The sequence below is a fragment of the Manihot esculenta genome, chromosome 11 (assembly GCF_001659605.2).
Source record: "Manihot esculenta cultivar AM560-2 chromosome 11, M.esculenta_v8, whole genome shotgun sequence".
NCBI lineage: Eukaryota > Viridiplantae > Streptophyta > Magnoliopsida > Malpighiales > Euphorbiaceae > Manihot > Manihot esculenta.
Window position 1 is genome coordinate 23,792,259 of NC_035171.2, and position 17,963 is coordinate 23,810,221.

General features: G+C 33.8%; 1 protein-coding gene across 3 annotated transcripts; it reads right to left on the reverse strand.

Annotated features, from left to right (window-relative positions):
- Positions 1-6,338: 6,338 nt before the first annotated feature.
- Positions 6,339-17,677, reverse strand: LOC110626260 (E3 ubiquitin-protein ligase RHF2A). Of its 3 annotated transcripts, XR_006352499.1 has the most exons (10): positions 17,512-17,677; positions 16,348-16,482; positions 16,222-16,268; positions 15,694-15,756; positions 15,503-15,611; positions 15,009-15,397; positions 14,720-14,827; positions 14,256-14,613; positions 9,261-10,253; positions 6,339-6,579 (listed from the first exon to the last, which is right to left on the reverse strand). XR_006352499.1 is itself a non-coding variant. In XM_021772063.2 (9 exons), the coding sequence occupies exons 1-8, from the start codon at positions 17,515-17,517 to the stop codon at positions 14,295-14,297; spliced, it is 1,176 nt and encodes a 391-aa protein (XP_021627755.1). In that variant the 5' UTR covers positions 17,518-17,677; the 3' UTR covers positions 6,339-6,585; positions 14,256-14,294. The 3 variants fall into 3 exon arrangements, 2 of the variants coding, with proteins under 2 accessions (XP_021627755.1, XP_021627754.1); XM_021772063.2 differs by lacking the exon at positions 9,261-10,253 and having other exon boundaries at positions 6,339-6,585; XM_021772062.2 differs by lacking the exon at positions 9,261-10,253 and having other exon boundaries at positions 17,512-17,674.
- Between the last annotated feature and the right edge of the window lie 286 nt (positions 17,678-17,963).

A 17,963-nucleotide genomic window follows, 5' to 3' on the forward strand; every position in this document is an offset into this window, starting at 1 on the left:
ATAAATTTCATTATTAATATTATTTTTTATTTATTATTTCAATTAAATAATAAATTTCATTATTAATATTATTTTTTATTAATTCAATAAGATTTAAAATTATATTATTATTGTTACTAAGTTTGTAATTTATGTCCAATATTTATTAGAAATATATAGAAAGTAGAAATAAGAGAAAAGTAGATGAGAGAAAATGATAAAAAAAAGAAAGAAAAAAGAGAAAAAAAATGATAGAAAAATAAAAATTATGAAAAAGAAGGAAGAATGAGAGTAGAGTAAAAAGATGATAGAAAAATGAGAAAAAAAGAGGAAATGATTAGAGAAGAAAATAATAGAAAAAGTATAAATAAAAAGAAAATGATAGAAGAAAATAATATGAGAGGAAATAATATGAATGATAATTATAGAGAAAATTAAGAATAAGAGAAGAAAAGGAAGAAAATAATGGAAAGAAAATAGAGAAAGTGAAAGGAAAATTATGGAGGAAAATAAAGAAAATAATTGAAGAGGGAAGAGAATGAGATAAAAAAGATAAGAGATGAAAGGAAAATAATAGAAAAAAAAATGAGATAAGAATGTGAAATGAAAGAAAGTAATAGAAAAAGAAAGAAAATGAGGGAAAGGGAAAGAAAATGGAAGAAATAAAAATGATAAAATGAATGAATGATAAAAGGAGAAAAGTTTGTATTATATTTATAAAAGTAGATCACTAACGGATTTACTAACGGATTCAAATCCGTTAGTAAATTCTGAAAAAAAAAAGAGCGGGCTTTTTCCCTCCAAAAATTACTAACGGATTTACTAACGGATTCAAATTCGTTAGTAAATTCTGAAAAAAAAAAAAAAAGAGCGGGCTTTTTCCCTCCAAAAATTACTAATGGATTTTCAAATCTGTTAGTAAATCCGTTAGTATTATTAACGGATATTTATCCGTTAGTATTACTAACTGTTTACCAACGGATTTGAAATCCGTTGGTAAATTTTTACATAAAATTTTTTATATTAAAATTTACTTGAAAATCCATTAATAAATCCGTTGAAATTACCAACGGATATTCATCGGTTAGTAATCCGTTAGTATTACTAACGGTTTACCAACGGATTTTAAATCCGTTGGTAAATTTTTACATAAAATTTTTTATATTAAGATTTACCAACGGATTTTTAAATCCGTTAGTAAATCCGTTAAAATTACTAACGGATTTTCATCCGTTAGTAAAATCCGTTGGTAAATCACAACTTTTTTGTAGTGTTATTTGTTACTCTTCTCATTTTAATATATATAGTATAAATTATATGATAATAATCTAATTAAATAAATATTTGATGAAATAATTTTTATTTTATTTTTAAATGTGATATATTATAAAAGTTTACTTTTCCTATGTTATTTTTATTAGTATTACTATAAATATTTTAATGCTTTGTAACCTGCTATAGTTTTAATCTATTAGAATTTTTTTAAATATTTTGGATTATAATAAAAATTATTATAAGAGTTCAAACAAAAAGAAAGTAAGAATTCCCAAGGAAACATAAAAGAGAAAAAATTGAGAATCGCGACCACTTCGGAGAACAACTCTAATGGTGGTGACGATCTCTCTATGGAAGAGGATGATCTCTTGCAACGTAGTATCCATAGGAAGCAGAAGGATGGTGAAGGAGGTTTCTCTTTGGAAGAATAAGATGGTGAAAAGGTTGAGTCTGTTGGACAACCGTCTCTAATGGGTCTTTCGTTTAGGGATATGTTAGTCAATGGAAGTCCTAATGATGAGACCGTGATTGCTGAGACAGTCGAAGTGAATGATGAGGATTTGTATGAGATTTCTGATGGAGAAGAGGATGAGGAGGATGAAAAGTGCCATAATATTAAACTTACTAAAATTGAGAAATCTCGTTACTGTAAACCATGGAAGAATTCCTTAATGATTAAGTTGATTGGAAGATCAATAGGGTATTCCTATTTATCGCGAAGGGTGAAGGAACTTTGAAAACCTAAGTCCCCTATGGACTTAATTGCTCTGGACAATGATTTTTTCCTTGCTCGATTTAATGGTAGGGAAGATTTTGATTTTGCACTGGAGGGTGGACCATGGATTATAGCCGATCATTATCTGTTAGTTTGCCAATGGTGCTTGGGTTTTGATCCAATTAATTAATGTTTCCTTGGAACGCTTGGCAGTTTGGGTCCGTTTTCCATGCCTTCTAATTGAATATCTTAACGAGGATTTTCTTATACGGTTGGGGAGGAAGATAGGAGATCTGATAAGAAGATAGGAGATCCTATCAGAGTGGATAATAACACTAGCCTAGTGATAAGAGGGCATTTTGCAAGATTATGTCTTGAAGTTGATTTTACTAAGCCTCTTTTGTCGAAATTCAAGCTGAACCGAAGAGTTTGACGTATTGAATATGAGGCATTGCATATGGTCTATTTTTCATGTGGAATTTTTGGGCATATGAAAGATAATTATCCTTCATTGCGGAAAGAGTTGCAGCCAGAGAATGTAGAGAATGTGCCTAATTCGGCTCATAGTAACCTTTCTCCTAAGGTAGCTCAGTTACCCGAGAATCAGGTGGTTAATTCAGTTGTTTTAGATGATTTTGGTGATTGGATGCTGGTTAAGAAAGATAGAAGACGTAATTAGCGTCCTCAGGAAAAACCTGTGTTTAAATTCGGGTCAGATGATCATGGTCCAAGGAAGTCAAATAAGGGTAAATCAATGATGAAGACCAATAATAACCCCTTTAGTTCTCTTGCTGATCTCTGTGATTCTGAGACTCATGTAGAACATAATGCGACTCCACCAGTAGTACAAGATTTTCATCCTATCTTGGGTAAGAAAAAGCTACGGGATTCTAACAGAAAGGGTCAAGTGGTTGCTACTGTGGCAAGAGAGGAGACTCCCAATATTGTTTTAGATACTATGTGAGATTTAATGGTAATTTGGCGCCTTTTGTTGATAGTAATTTGGCGTCACTTTTGTCTTCAAGGTCAGGTATTCCTTTGACTGCTGATTTGGAAAAATACTTGGGTGTTCCATCTATTCATGGGAGGATTTCAGTCTCGACATATGGCAATATTTTGGATAAAATGAGAGGCAGATTTGATGGCTAGAAGGCAAGAGCTTTATCAAAAAAGCTGGACGAATTATGTTAGTTCAATCAATTCTTAATGTTATTCCTGTTTATGTGATGCAGAGTACTCTTTTACCGGTGTCGCTTTGCAATGAAATGGAGAAAATATGCAGGAACTTTATTTGGCATGGGAAGGATATGAAGCCAGGTATACATTTGATTAATTGGGATACGATGTCTTTGCTGAAGCGGTTAGGTGGTCTTGGCATCAGAAATATGCAACAAATGAACCAAGCTCTATTAGGGAAGTTGTGTTGGCGAGCTTATAAGAATCCGCAAGCTTTGTGGGTTAGGTGTCTTTTCAATAAATATGAGTCGGATCTTGTTCGTTGGGAGGTCGATAAGCGAGCTAATAGTTTAGTCAATTGGAAATCTTTTTGTTATGGTTTGGAGCTACTTCGAAAAGGGGTAGTTTTAGATGTGAATACTTGGATGCACACTAGATTTTGGCTGGATGATTGGCTTCCGTTTGGGCCTCTTTGGAATTTTGCACTTAAACCGTTGATTGAGTTTAATATGCAGGTTTGTGTTTGATATTCATGGGTTCCTAATATAGGTTGGAATTGGGATATTTTAAATTCTCTTCTTCCTATTGATGTCCTTTCATATTTCCAACTAAATACTTTAGTTGATGATATGCCGTGTTTGGATGGTTTTGTGTGGAAGCATTCTTCTTCTAGCCTATATGCAGTTAAGTCAGGGTTTGATACGCTTTATTTAGAAGTGCTAGGATCTAATCTGGATTGGAAAGGGCTATGGAAGGTTAGAGTGCCACAGCGAGTTTGAGTGTTTTTGTGGGAAGTGGCGTATAAGAAAATTATGGTTAATGTTCAACGTCGAAAGCGAGGATTTATTGATTATGATTTATGTCCTCATTGTGGAGCTACAAGTGAATCTGTTTTGCATGTTCTACGAGATTGCCAACATGTGAAACAAATTTGGAATTCCTTTTTCCCTACTAATTTTGTTTCTCCATTTTTTGATATTTCAAGTGTGCCTTTATGGCTATCTGTTAATATATCAAAAGTGGAGTTATTGGCTAATGGAATACCATGGGATGTGCTTTTTAGTTCGGCTGTTTGGTGGTCATGGAAGCGAAGAAACTTATTAGTTTTTAATGAAAATAATGACCAAGATACTATTGATGCGTCCTTTTTTCAGCTACGAGCAAAAGAATATGTTCATGCATGGAGGTTTTCGGTGCAGGCTGGGTCTGGATCGACAGGCCGGTCTTTGAAGTATGTTGGGTGGAAGCCGCCGAAAATAGGCAGGATGGTAGTGAATTCCGATGGTAGTGCGTCGTTGTCGGCAGAAAGGGCAAGCTGTGCAGATTGTTTTTGAAACAATGAAGGTAGATGGCTTTAGGGCTTTCAACAGTTTTTGGACAATTATGGAGCAATAGAAGCTGAGTTATGAAGAATATATTATGCTTTAATATTAGCATGGAATTCAGGATGGAAGAAGATTAAAGTTCAAACGGATTCCCAACTCGTGTTAAATTTACTTGCAGGCAAAGGTGCATAAATTTTTAGATTTACTAATTTAGTGAGGAATTGCCATGATATTATCAATAGAAGCTGGGAAGTTAAAATGGTAAAAATTTTACATGGAAGTAAATCCGGTAGTGGATCATTTGGCTAGTTTAACCATTGGTGATGATTTTAATTTGAAGATTCATCGATGGCCTCCTATTAATAATAAATTTTTACTGGATGCTAATGATATGGAGCTTTCATAGCCTAGATTAATAAAATAAGAGCTCTATCACTTCTTTTGAAAACAGAAAGAAAGTAAAATTTGAAATTGAACTCTACAATTAATTTAATTAATAAATTCTAAATTAAATTAATTTAAATTTTTTGAAATTTTGAATTATCTATCTAATAAAATTATTATTTTTTTAATTCTAATTCACATAGAATTTTAACTAAAATTAGTTATTAAAATAATCTCACCAATAAAAATACAATAATATCTATGTAGCATGATATAATAATTATTTTAAATATTTTATTTAATTTTTTAACCATCTAAATAATGTTAAAATCATGATAGTTTTTCAATTTAAAAAAAAAAAACTCATCATTAAAGTTAAAACAATTTCATCAATAATTAAATCTATAAGAATATTTAAATAAATGTAACATATTCTTCCTCCCTTTTTAGTTATAGTTATTCAAATTAAGCTGTATATACTCGTACTTGCATACTAATTTTCATAATTTAATCCACACATCCTTTCACTGCTATCTATTTGCTTCTAATATTCTAAATCTTCAAGTCATTGCAGCCTTCTTTTCTGTGTTATTCTCTACGGCTCAGCAAACCTCCTACACCTCACCAAATTTTATCATTCATAGTCTTAGATGGCACCCTCACTCAACTCTCTTCTTCTTACAACTACACCTTTTGTCTTATAGTTTAATAGCCAAGAAAGATCTAAAAATTCACCTCTTATTATAATTCTATTCAACTATTCTTTCAACAGTTCTATTCTAAGCTATGCCAATGGAACTTATATCTTATCGTTAATTTTTTTTTTTTTTTTTTTGGTTTATTTAACCCCCTATTGCTGTGTCAGTTTCATGCTCACTATCATTTCTAAATTAAACCCTAATTGGGAGGGGAATTCTTTCCATTTAGGGATTTGTGTTTAAATAAGCTTTGTTTGGTTTAATTTGAGGGTTAAAGCAAAGTAAGGTTTACTTTGGAGAGTGATCAATATAACTAACATCACAATGAGAGGTTCACTTTAAACAAAGGCGTTACACGATGGTATAATTAATTTAAAAAACAGTTAATATAAAATTGTTTTCAAAAAATTATGATAAAATTTTTAAAAGTTAAAAAGTTGAAGATAACCGCATTCACTTTCAGTTTCAATTGTCTTATTCAATTTCGCCCATTGATTTCTTTGCTTTATCCTAAAAATTAAAAGGCTTAATTTCTTTTATCTTATTTAACTTAAGCTAAATGGATTTAAATTGAAATTTCCGTAACTAAATTGAATATCCTCAATGAGTTAAAGAGTGAAATTGATCACTAAACCATTTTATCCCACATTAACTAGGGGCTGAAGAAGTTTCAAAGGAGCATTCCATTAAAAGAAGTTCAGATTCTCCAGTCGAATGAGGTTATGTTTGGGTGGATCATGGAAAACGAAATGTGCAGATTTCAAGAAAATTAAAACCAATGCAGAATTTGGAGGAAAATATCCAAAGAGTAATCATACTATAATCTTAAATATTTAGGAAAAGCTAATGTGAAATTAAACTATAAATAGATTTATCCTTTTTTTACAATAATCTAGCAGTATGAGAGTCCAAATAAAAGACCTTTTGCTCCAGCATGTTTATTATGAATCAGATGGATCTTAATCACCAATTGCACCCTCTTATACATTAGACAGACGAGGACAATATCTTATCCACGATAGCATTCCTGCATCTCCAAAGGAGAAATTCTCAATTAGTAAGTCATAATTAACAAATAACACACAACCTAAAACCCATGAGAGAAAGATGAAGGAAATTTATATAGAACAGCAATCTGTCAAATCGTAAAATTTCTGTACAACTCCTGTACTTACATTTGACAACAGAAAGAATCGAATAATTGCAAGACAAATATAGATTGATTGAAACCTATCCTAAGCCTATTGCTCCACTTGGGCGCCTAGCACAATATTCCTTTGGGTGAATTATTATTAGGTCATTGTGTTTTGTCAAATTAACTATTTAGTCCATATATTTCTAAATCACTCGATCAAAACGTGTTATATGTTGTAAAATCAAACTTTTTAATCCTTCTATCAAAAAAAGCATTGGTTAGCTCATTCTACCTTAAATATTTATATTGTTTAGTCTTTGTAATTTTAACTCTATATATCATTTAGTTCCTGTAATTTTAAATAGTCATACTATTTAGTTCCTATGATCAAGGCTAAACAAGTTTATCAACATTTTATTTAATAGAACTAAAAAATTCAATTTTTCAATCTTAGAAAATACATGGACATTTCAAGTAATTTAGAAATAGGGACTAAGTGGTTAATCTTAACAAAATACAGGAACCTGATAGTAATTTACCCTATTCATTTTATCTTGACTAATGGGGAAAAATTGCACCAAGTCGTATGTCATCCTACCTCATATCATCAAAATGTTGAGTCAATTGGCTTGTATTGCATTTGAAGTTATTAAAGGCAGAAGGTTCAGTAATGTGCGTAGGGTCCATCACAAAAAGAAACAGGTTTTGCAAAAGAAAAAAAATTAACTATCGATATCAAATTCAAAATATTAGTCACATTTCACAATAACTAATGTCTAAATTCCAAATATGAATAAAATTCAAAGGCCATTGTTTCATGAAAACATTTTCAAAAAAAATTTCAAGGGTTATAACAACCAATGTCAAACAATTGTCGCTTTTTTCTTATGTTCTCTCTGCTATGATGGAAAACAAAAGCTATGGCCATGCACAGATTTTCTTCCCTTTCTGAAATGAGAGTTTATTGAGTTCTTTGAAGCCCACTCCAGAGTGATTTAATTGATATTTGGATTCTACTACTTAATTCAGCTAAACTAAATCTTAAATTTCAAACTAGTTGGGATTTGACCATATGAATTTTTTTCCACTTGATTTGGTGGCATAATCCTTTCTCACTACTTCCACCATATCATCTTTTCTCCCACTTGATGTGCTCAACCTTTCCATGCTAGTAAATCTGTTGATCTGAAATGCACATACCAAATCATCTCAATGTGCTTAACTTTCTCTTACCGTTTCCTTAATCATGTTGGTTCCACCCTCATACAAACGCATTAATTCCTCATCTAGTTCATCCTCATATTTCTGCAGTCCATCTGAAAATTCCCTTTTCTACTGAAATTGTTTCTTCACTACCAAACAATTGCTATGTCCTGTCCCCAAAAAGTTCTAGAAAACTGCAGTAATATCAAGCCATTTACAATTTGTATTCAATTCCCCTATCAATTTTAATGTCATAATGAATAAAAGAAAATTTAGAAAATGCAAAGTGGAAGCTATGACATAAAAAAATTACAATTAACCTCGTGCTTTATTACTAAATTCACTATTCAAATTTACTTCAAAGAGTTATGGGGGTTAGAAGAGTAAAACTAACTCCAAACATACTTGACTTGTGAAAGGACATCCCAAAAGGAATAATGGACATATCTTTTTGGCACATAGGTAGTACATTATAAATGTTCAAATTACAACCTTGTTGTACTCCCCTTTCAACTTGGCTAATATTTCGGATTCCAGTCATATCTTTACAAACCCATTCTCGTTTAATCTTTGGCTCACATCTTCACTTTACCCATCTTATAATCCTAAGTACTAAATGACCAATGCTTTGTGGAACCTCTACTGGTCTTAAACAGAAAGAGAGAGAGAGAAACCAAAGGAAGGACAATAGTGGCAACCAAAAAAAAAAGGAGGGAGACAATTGAAACACATGAATATTTAAAGAACATAGACGATAGTCTTCTCTGGCAACTTGAAGGATGGGCTATGATTGACACCACCCCAAAGCTGGAAAATAAATGCTAACATTGAAAGGTGGGCCAAAACAGACATACACAAAAGTAAAGAAATTTTGAAAATATTAGCCCTTCTAATATATAGGTTACAGGATATAAAAATTTTGAATTTCTCTGTATCAAGGATGTAGCTCTATAGCATAAAAGCAATGATTCTACACAGCAAAACTTATCACTTAATAATGGAAAAGTTCAAAAAAAATATATAATTATATGTGTGCGTTCGTGCTCTTGTTAGGATGTATGTGAATAGGATTGGGCGAGTTGGAGCCTATTCACATTACCAAAACATCATACAATTTGAACCAAACCCAAGAATTGTGTTCAATTCCTGCATATTTAAGTTGTGATAAAGGCAGTTTCAAGATTGCCAAAATAAGGAATATTACAAATTGGAAGGGAAAAAAACTCTTTGAAGGCATATATTATATAATCTGATGAATATGAGTTAATGAAATTAAAATATTATTGTCACCCTCTTAGGAATATCCACCAGATCAAATGGGAAAAAAGAAAAAAGATTCAGATGTTAACCAGAAAAGACATAGATAGTACCTTCATTTCACCTACAAAATCCCATCTGGAAATTACAGGGGATATGTGCTCAAGAACTGAAAAAAAAAAAAGGAAGGGGGCGGGTTGGAACAAATGAATTAAAAATAGATAGGATGGCATGCAGGAACTCATTAGCTTTTCAATATTGTTGATTATCAAGGAGGCCATGTTTTGAAAATGGAATAGGGGTATAGGTTGAATAAGAAGAAGGGACTTTTACACAAGTGAGTAACAAGAAAAAAAAGATTGGATGGCATGGAGACATCATCATTAGCTTCTCAATAATTTCTAGTAGATCAAGGAGGCCAGGTTTTGAAAATGGAATAGATAAAGAGTTTAAAGAAGAGACAATTTACATGGTAAACTTCAGTTTATATAGTATGCTGTTTTTGAAAATAGAAGCAAGTTTAGAGCAAAATGAAATAACAAGTGGTGGTAAATATTATTTTATATAAAAATAATTGGTGATGAAATCACTTATAAAGAGAAAACAAAGCAACTTCTATTGAATACACATATTAGTCAGATAAGAATAAACTGAAACCTTTTATCTTAACCAAACTAAAACCAACTATGAAGTTTCAGTTTAATGACCAATCTTAATAGAACATGCACTTCACATTATCTGGGTTGGTTTTCCAGTTTTGCAAACAGCCCCAGTGATGCATGCTTGTAACCTACAAGACTTCCCAATTACACCAAAAATTTTCATATTCTCCAGAGCCTCCTAACATAGAAAAAGCCAATTCCCTGTCCATTTCACTACTTCAGTTGCTCCAAAACTATCCCAGCCTACTTCCAGTACCAGTTCTGTTAACCAACCAACTATCAAATCTACCCCAGTAGTCAAACAGGCTAACCAACCAAAGTTTAGGCAGCTTAAGCATTGTTTCAGATGTGAAGACAAGTTTTTTCCCAGACATGTGCGTAAACAGAAGACTCTGAAGGTTCGTGCTATGGATCATTTTGTTGGAGATCCATTCAATAAGCAACCTAGAAAAATATGTGGAAGAGCATGTAAAAATATTAGAAAACAGAGAAATGGGATTGGATGATGGAGAAGTGATATTTTCTGTGCATGCTATTGAGGGGAATCAAGGAATAAAAACTATTAAAATTTTTGGAAGCCATAAGGATAGGGAATTGTTAATGCTGACTTACAGTGGAAGCAGAAATGGCTTTATAAATGTCAAAGATACAAATGAATTGAATCTTCCTCTGGTTTTAATGCATTCTGTTGTGATTTCTGTAGCTGATTGTAGGAAATTAAAATCCACTAACATTTGAGAGCAATTTGTGCTGAAATCACAATGCCATCAATACAGTTTTGATTTTAAGGTGTTAGAATTAGGCAGTTATAATATCATTTCCAGAATTGATGGATGAAGAGTTCTAATCCTATGCTATTTGAGTTTGAGAAGTCTAGAATTACTTTGGAGAGGGAAAGGGCTATGGTAGAACTACAAAGGCTGACTGAGGCAGTGTTATGTCTGATTGTCAAGGCCTCGTGAAGAGTTATAGAAGCTTTTAAACAAAGGTGGCATGGATTTTCAGAGTCCCTTGTTCTGCAATGATTTTCCAGAGACTGGTGAAATGGAAGATCAACTGTTTATTGCATCTGCAAATTCGGATTCTTCATCTGCTGCAGTTGAGAGGCCCTCCTAGATAGGTTACAAGACTTGTTTAAGGATCCTATCTCTTTATGTTCCATTCAGACCACACAACCATTCCATTGCCTTACACCCAAACACCCAACCTATAAATATAAGACCCTACAAATACCCTCATCTCAAAAGCTGAAAGTTGAGAGGTTCTGTTTCAGAAATGCCTGCTAACTTTCTTTCAGCAAAGCACCAGCAATATTCATCTCCAGTGCTTCTGGTTAAGAAGAAAGATAGCACTTAGAGATTGTGTATTGACTATGGGAGGTTGAATGACCAAATCATAATTGATAATTTTCCAATTTGTATGATGGATGACTTGCTGGATGAATTACACAGAGCTAACATCTTTTCCAAGAATCATTTAGGGGCTGAGATCTGAATACCACCAAATCAAAATGAACCTGCCTGATATTCCTAAAACAAACTTTAAAACACATCAATGCCACTCTGGTTTAACAAATGCCTCCGCTACATTTTAAGCTTTAACAAATCACATTTTATAGCCTTACCTAAGAAAGTTTATTCTTGATTTCTTTGATAACATACTGATTTACCACCTTCATCTTACCTTACACTTGAAGTATCTTAAAGCAGTCTTTGAGGTTTTGAGACGGCAAAAACCATATGCCAAATGTCCACATGTTCTTTTAGAACATAGAAGTTGAATACTTAGGACATATAATTTCAGGGGATGGAGTCGCCACAGATCCAAATAAGGTTGCTGCTTATGATGTCTTGGCCTGTTCCAGTAGTTGATGAGCTCTCTTGGGTAGACTAGGGACTGCGGGAAGTTCATTCAATATTATGCCCATAGATAGGCCTCTAACGGATTTGTAGAAGAAAGGGGGATTTATATGGAGTGAAGTAGCTCAGCAAGCATTGAGATTCTCAAACCTGCCATGTCTAATGCTTCTGTTTTAGCATTGCCTGATTTCTCCAAGCCATTTACCACTGAGACTGATGCAAGTAGTAAGGGGATGGAAGAAGTATCACAGCAAAATGGGCTCCAATCACCTTCACTTCTAAGGCATTAGAACGTAGGAATCACAACCTATTGGTCTATGAAAAGAAGTGATTAGCTATTACATTTGCTATGAGCAAATGGAGGCATTATTTCGAACAAGGCCTCTATGTCAAGATAAACCATGAGTATTAAGCATTCGCTGAAGCAAATGTTGCACATCAATTCGCAACAGAATGGCATCTCCAAGTTGTTGGAATTCGTACATGAGATATGTTGAAAATGAAGTGGTTAATGCACTTTCAAGGAGGTCACTATTTGCAGACAGTCAGCCATGACTGCAAATACAGCCTACTTGGATTTCTGTCCTTATTGACAGTTGTGGTGGAGATACCAAAGTGGCTCACTTGATTACTTGATTAGTTGTGGATCCTAATTCCTCTAAAGAATATATACTTACAGGTAAAGATTACTTTATTATAAGCCAGATAGCATGCATGTGGGTCAATCAACAAATATGAGACAGCAGCTGATTAGTTTGTACCATGATTTAGATTTTGGGAGACACACTGCAATTCCACCTGTTTGTTTATTTAGGCTCAAGAGGTATTCTTATTGGCCTGATGTCATGGCAAATCACCTTTTGGGTGAAAGAATGTAATTATGCTAGGTGTAACATAAACAGCCAGCACCAGCAGGCTTACTTCAACCTCTTCACATTCCTTCACAAGAGTGGCAGCATTTTTTTTCCCTTTGTGGACTTTATTGAGCAGTTCCCTAGGTCAAAACAGAAAGATGTCACATTAGTAGTTCTGCCTAGACTGACGAAATACCACCATTTTATACCACTTTCTCATCCTTCCTATGATGCTACAGTTGCTCAACTCTTTCCAGACTATGTCTTTAAGTTCCATGGGGCTATAATTGTATCTAATAAACTTGTTACTAGTCTATTTTGGAAAGAGTTTTTCATGGGACGAGGGACACAATTGGCCAATTCTACAGCTTATGAAGCTCACACTGATGGCCAAACTGAGAGGTTGAATCAATGTCGGGAGGATTATCTTAGATGTATGACACATCAACAACCTGCAGCATGGTGCAAATGTCTGCCTCTTGATAATTGGTGATATAATAACATATGAAGATGACTCCTTTTAAAGTATCATATGGGCATTTAACAACTTCTAATCTTCTATTCCTTTGTTAGAAAAGAGGACACTCCCACGTAGGCTGTTGCAGATGTTTTTCAACAGAGGCATAATATTTTTGCAAATATAAAGGAGAACTTGCAACAAGATCAGCATTGGATCAAACAATAGGCTCACAGGAAGGTCTCTGAGGGATTTCAAATAGAAGATTGGGCTTATATCAAATTGCAGCCTTATAAACAAGCTTCTATAGCTATAACAAATATTTCAAGGTAGCCTCCAAAGTTTTATGGGCTTTTTCAGGTCATTGCAAGGGTGAGGACGAGGGATGGTACCCCGTAAAATTGCAGTTACCCTCTCTACCACTAACATTTCATCCAATGTTCCATGTTTCCTTGTTGAAAAGTAGGGAAACAATATTTACATCTATGCTGGATCCACCATTTTTTCAGCAGGACCAATCAGTTGTAATTCACCAAGGACATCTTTTGCAAACTATAACTGTTGACAGGAATGGCCAACCAGTTCTTGAAGACCTTATTAGGTGGCAGAACCTGCATTTGGAAGATGCTACTTAACATTGGTCTATTTTTGCTCTCCAAGTTTCCTGATATTCAGCCTTTTTGGGACCAGAAGGTTATAGAGGGAGAGGTATTTTCATATATAGAAGAAAGAAATGGAGGAAGAGGACAGAAAAGTAAAGAAGGGTCAGAGAAGCTGGAACTGGAGGGAAGCGAGTAAGTTTTGGAGGAAAATTATTAGATCTTTTAGGAGAAGTCAATGGCAGTTATTGCGTTGAGGAAGTATATAAGAAAAGAAATACCTGAATTAATCATAAACTAATATACAATATCTCTTTTTTCTCAATCTTAATCTCTTCTATTTTTTTCCCTTTTCTATCTTCTGAGATTCCTTTCTCTTCTGTTATTCTTCTCTTATTCAGTAGAAACTGTAATCCAACGACTACTACTGACAGCAACAGTACCTCTTCCAAAAGGAGTTTAGTGCAGGGAAGGGAATAAATGAAATGATATTTTCAAGAAAAAAGGCAGCACCTAAATTTTCATGAGAATATGCATGAAATGCAACCAAGTGTTTTCATAAACAACATTGCTTTCTCCATCAAATATAAAGAAATTAAAGCTCTCGATGCAGTATCCCAAAAGCTAGGCCTGCATGCTGATCCACACAAGGATACATAACAAAAACTGATACTTACTTTTATCTTAATAGGTTGATGCAATTACTGAAATTATACTTAATCTGAACCAGAACTCGCAGCAAATGGAGCTTGTGCATTGGCATTTGTATTGCTGATAAAATGGTGACCACCAGTCTCTGATATTTGTCTGTTGTTTGATTCTGTTGCTGAGGTAGCCTCCTCACTGTCTGATACAGAAGAAACACCAGTTCTGTTGTTTTCTCTGGTTTCTAGACGCTCCATCATTCGTGATACTGTTGCGATTCCAGCATTAACCTCTCTTCTTACCTCAGAACCAAGTTCTGCCATAGTAGTGCTACGGGAGAAAAACCTATCTTTCCATCCCCTTGTACTCTTTGAAATTGATTCTTTGTATCTAAGATTCATATAAATCAATTTCCGAATGTCAAAAGAAAGAAGCACAAATTCATTAACATCATAAACCTTCAAATTTATAAAATGTTATCCATATGATTGGATACCTCATTGAAACAGCATTTAGTTTAGATTTGATTGAATCTGAAAAAGATTGTGATTCTGATGGTCCAGCTCTGTCTTGGCTACTTGGGGAAGACTGATTAGGAGACCTCCTAGTATAACATAATTCCATGCTGAAGCTTAGATGATTCACAAACAAAATTCATCTACAAAGCCATGCATATGTTCATCTATACGAAGTAAACTTTCAACAATAAAGCATACAGGAATTTGGGAGAAATGGGAACAAGGGACAGTGTAGAAAGAGAGAACGCATTGAAAGAATAGTAATACCTATTATTCAATGAATTTTCGTGTTGATTGGAGGCAAGAATACTAGATCCAGAAGCTGAAGCAGATGCTCCATCAGCTTGAACATCAGATGATTGAGGTATAATTGGCTGTAAAGATTCTTCCAAAACATGCGTAGAAGGGGATGATAGTGTAGGTACTGAGATTGTAGCAACAGATTCACCTTCAACTCTCTGAGCTGGAGAGGAAGAAATTTGTCCAGCTGGGACATTAGGACTTTGGAATACTAAAAACTGCGGTCGACCTTGAGCTGATGATCTGGTTCTCTGACCTTCCCTTCTAGCAATGTGACGTCGTCCCATTGCAGCAGCAGCAGCTAAGTGTTGGATAATACGCTCTTCAAGTTCAGCATCATTCACACCAACTGGCAACTGCATTTTGTTCAATCAAAGATACAATTACGATTATATTTTAATATTCTTTATTGAAATTAAAGAAAAAAAAACTTTCCAAATAGTAGAGGGTGAAGGACAAACATGCTGTAACTCAAAATCACCCAGAGTTGGATGATGAAATATAGTGCTGTTTCTAGATGGATTAAACCTAAAACTCCTCTCACGTTCCACAGCCTCAAGCAATTCTTGACTGCAAAAGTAAGGTAAATGAGTAATTCCCTCAAAACCATATATAAGAAGAAATAAAGCATAATATACAACATAACATAAACCTTGTAGGATCCTTCAGGCTGATAGGTTGCCAGCACATAGGGCACTGGGAGCTTCTTTGACACCTGCAAGATCATTATAAACTTAAAGTCAGACAAGTATTGCACCCATTACTATAGCTGCCAAGCATTCCCTAATTATTCTTGAGTAATCAATCTCAGGCTTCACAATAGCCACTAACGATGTAATAACATAATTTTCATTTGGATGATCGCCATACTTTTTTCATTTGGATGATTACCATAATAAATGAAAATTTTATGTTACTTTTAGCTTACTAAATTAAATAATACAATGTGATATATATAGATCAATATAGTGTACTCTTAGGCGCCAATCTAATGCCAGGTCAATTATGAAAACTTGAGCACAATAACATAAAAAACCTATGTTTAGTGTCCAATGCTATTAATTATTAATCTAAATTTCAGTTTCACAGTGGTCTATAAAACTCTGCAGATCTTCCCCAAGCTCAAGACCATAATACAACTAATATGAGAAATTCCAAAATTCATGATAAACAAATATACCATTCAAGAATGCATTGAAGATGGAACTCATGCTTGCAACTAGTTACCTGCAAGAGAAAACAAAATTTCTTTAAGGAACCCTGATCAGGTCAAATGAGTAAAGTACTGATTATTCATTACACATACAGTTGAAGGATCACTGTCACAGAAAGCTTCAAGGCATATGCTGCAAGCATCATCACAGGCATCCTGGATTCCACCTTCCACAAAAGCTGCAGCTGATGTCAAGTGTGCCTCAGACTTATTTGTCTCTTCCGTACCCTATAATTCCAAATCAGAAAGCATTGATTACATTCTCGTACAAAACTACATGTGCATCACCATACTTGTCAAAAAAAATGATATTTCACATGAATCTAGAAAATAAAACAGTAACCATGAAGAATATTTGAATATCCCAGAAGATCAAGTAGAAACACAATGACAGACAATCATGTGCAAATATAAAATCAATACACCCATAGAATTACATAATTTTTGCACATGTAACAACTGTTAATTTGGATCGACTGCAAAAAATATACACATGCAGATGCAAGGTGTAATGTAAGTGGCAATATAAATAAAACTGAAGGACTTCTTAATCTATTACATTCGGAGAAAATAAAGCATCCATTCCATACCATTGGGTTTTAGTTTGTTATCAATTAAAAATTCATGTCATCTACATACACATCAGACATACAAAACAACATTCATAGAAGCCCAAAATACTTAAGACGATCTAAGGAATGTATAGTCATTTAATAATTAATGAGAAACCAAATCCTCAACATTCAACCTAGATATTTCCCAACAAAATACTATTAAAAAGCAATGCGATTAAAAAATGTTGAAAGAATTAAAAGTCACATCAAGCCGCTGGAAACAGTGCAGCAACAAGAAAACAAGTTGATATTGATAATAAAAAAAAAAAAAGGGAAATCAAAGGGCTAAAAACACTGTTAAGTTTTAAACCATATATAACAAACTGAGACTAACCACAGTAATAGCATACAAATGAACCATAAAAACCCATTCATATTCATAAAATTGAAGAAAATTTCAAAAACAAAGCCACTTTCTAACAATCAAAGCAAAAAAGAAAAATCTCCACGTTAATTTTAGAATTCCAGAAAAATCAGAGAAAAAAAAAAAAGGAAAATAAACTCTAGCGACTGACAGAGGACATAACAATCCAACCACAAAAAATCAATAATAATAATAATAATAACAATCGAACTAAGAAAAATTAATCAAACTTTCTACAAACCAAACACTAAAAAAAGAAGACTTCTCCTGGTCTTATACCTCCATGAAAACTTGATGATCGCGGAGATGGAGCTGGCTGAAACAGCAAACAAGTAGGAACCCTTGATTTGGAGAGATTGAGAACGCGGGGAGAGAGAGAGAGAGAGAGAGAGAGAGAGAGAATTTAGAGGAAACGGAAATGGAAAGACTTTTTGGTGAGTGAATTTACTTTTCTGTTTAATTGGGTTGATTTGTTTTGTTGATTTGATTTGATGACTTACTTTTTTATTGGAGATGACTTTAAAGTCTGAACTGAGCTCCGCTCGGTCCTCGATTCACTGTGATATTGCCACGTGGAGTCGTGACGGTGCTAACGATCTTTGACGAGTCCTCTCTCCCTTTAAGTTGATTATTATCCACTACAGTACAAGGTACGCAGGGGAGCATAATACTAGAAAATTGAAACTTAAGCATGTAAAAGGGAAGTTTTGCATTTAACCTCGGCAACTCCT

Coding starts and splice junctions, on each gene's coding strand:
- LOC110626260 (XM_021772063.2), bottom strand. Junction 15,612..15,693: donor AGCCTGAAGGATCCTACAAG/GTTTATGTTATG, acceptor TTACTTTTGCAG/TCAAGAATTGCTTGAGGCTG. Junction 14,828..15,008: donor GAAAATTCATTGAATAATAG/GTATTACTATTC, acceptor ATGTTATACTAG/GAGGTCTCCTAATCAGTCTT.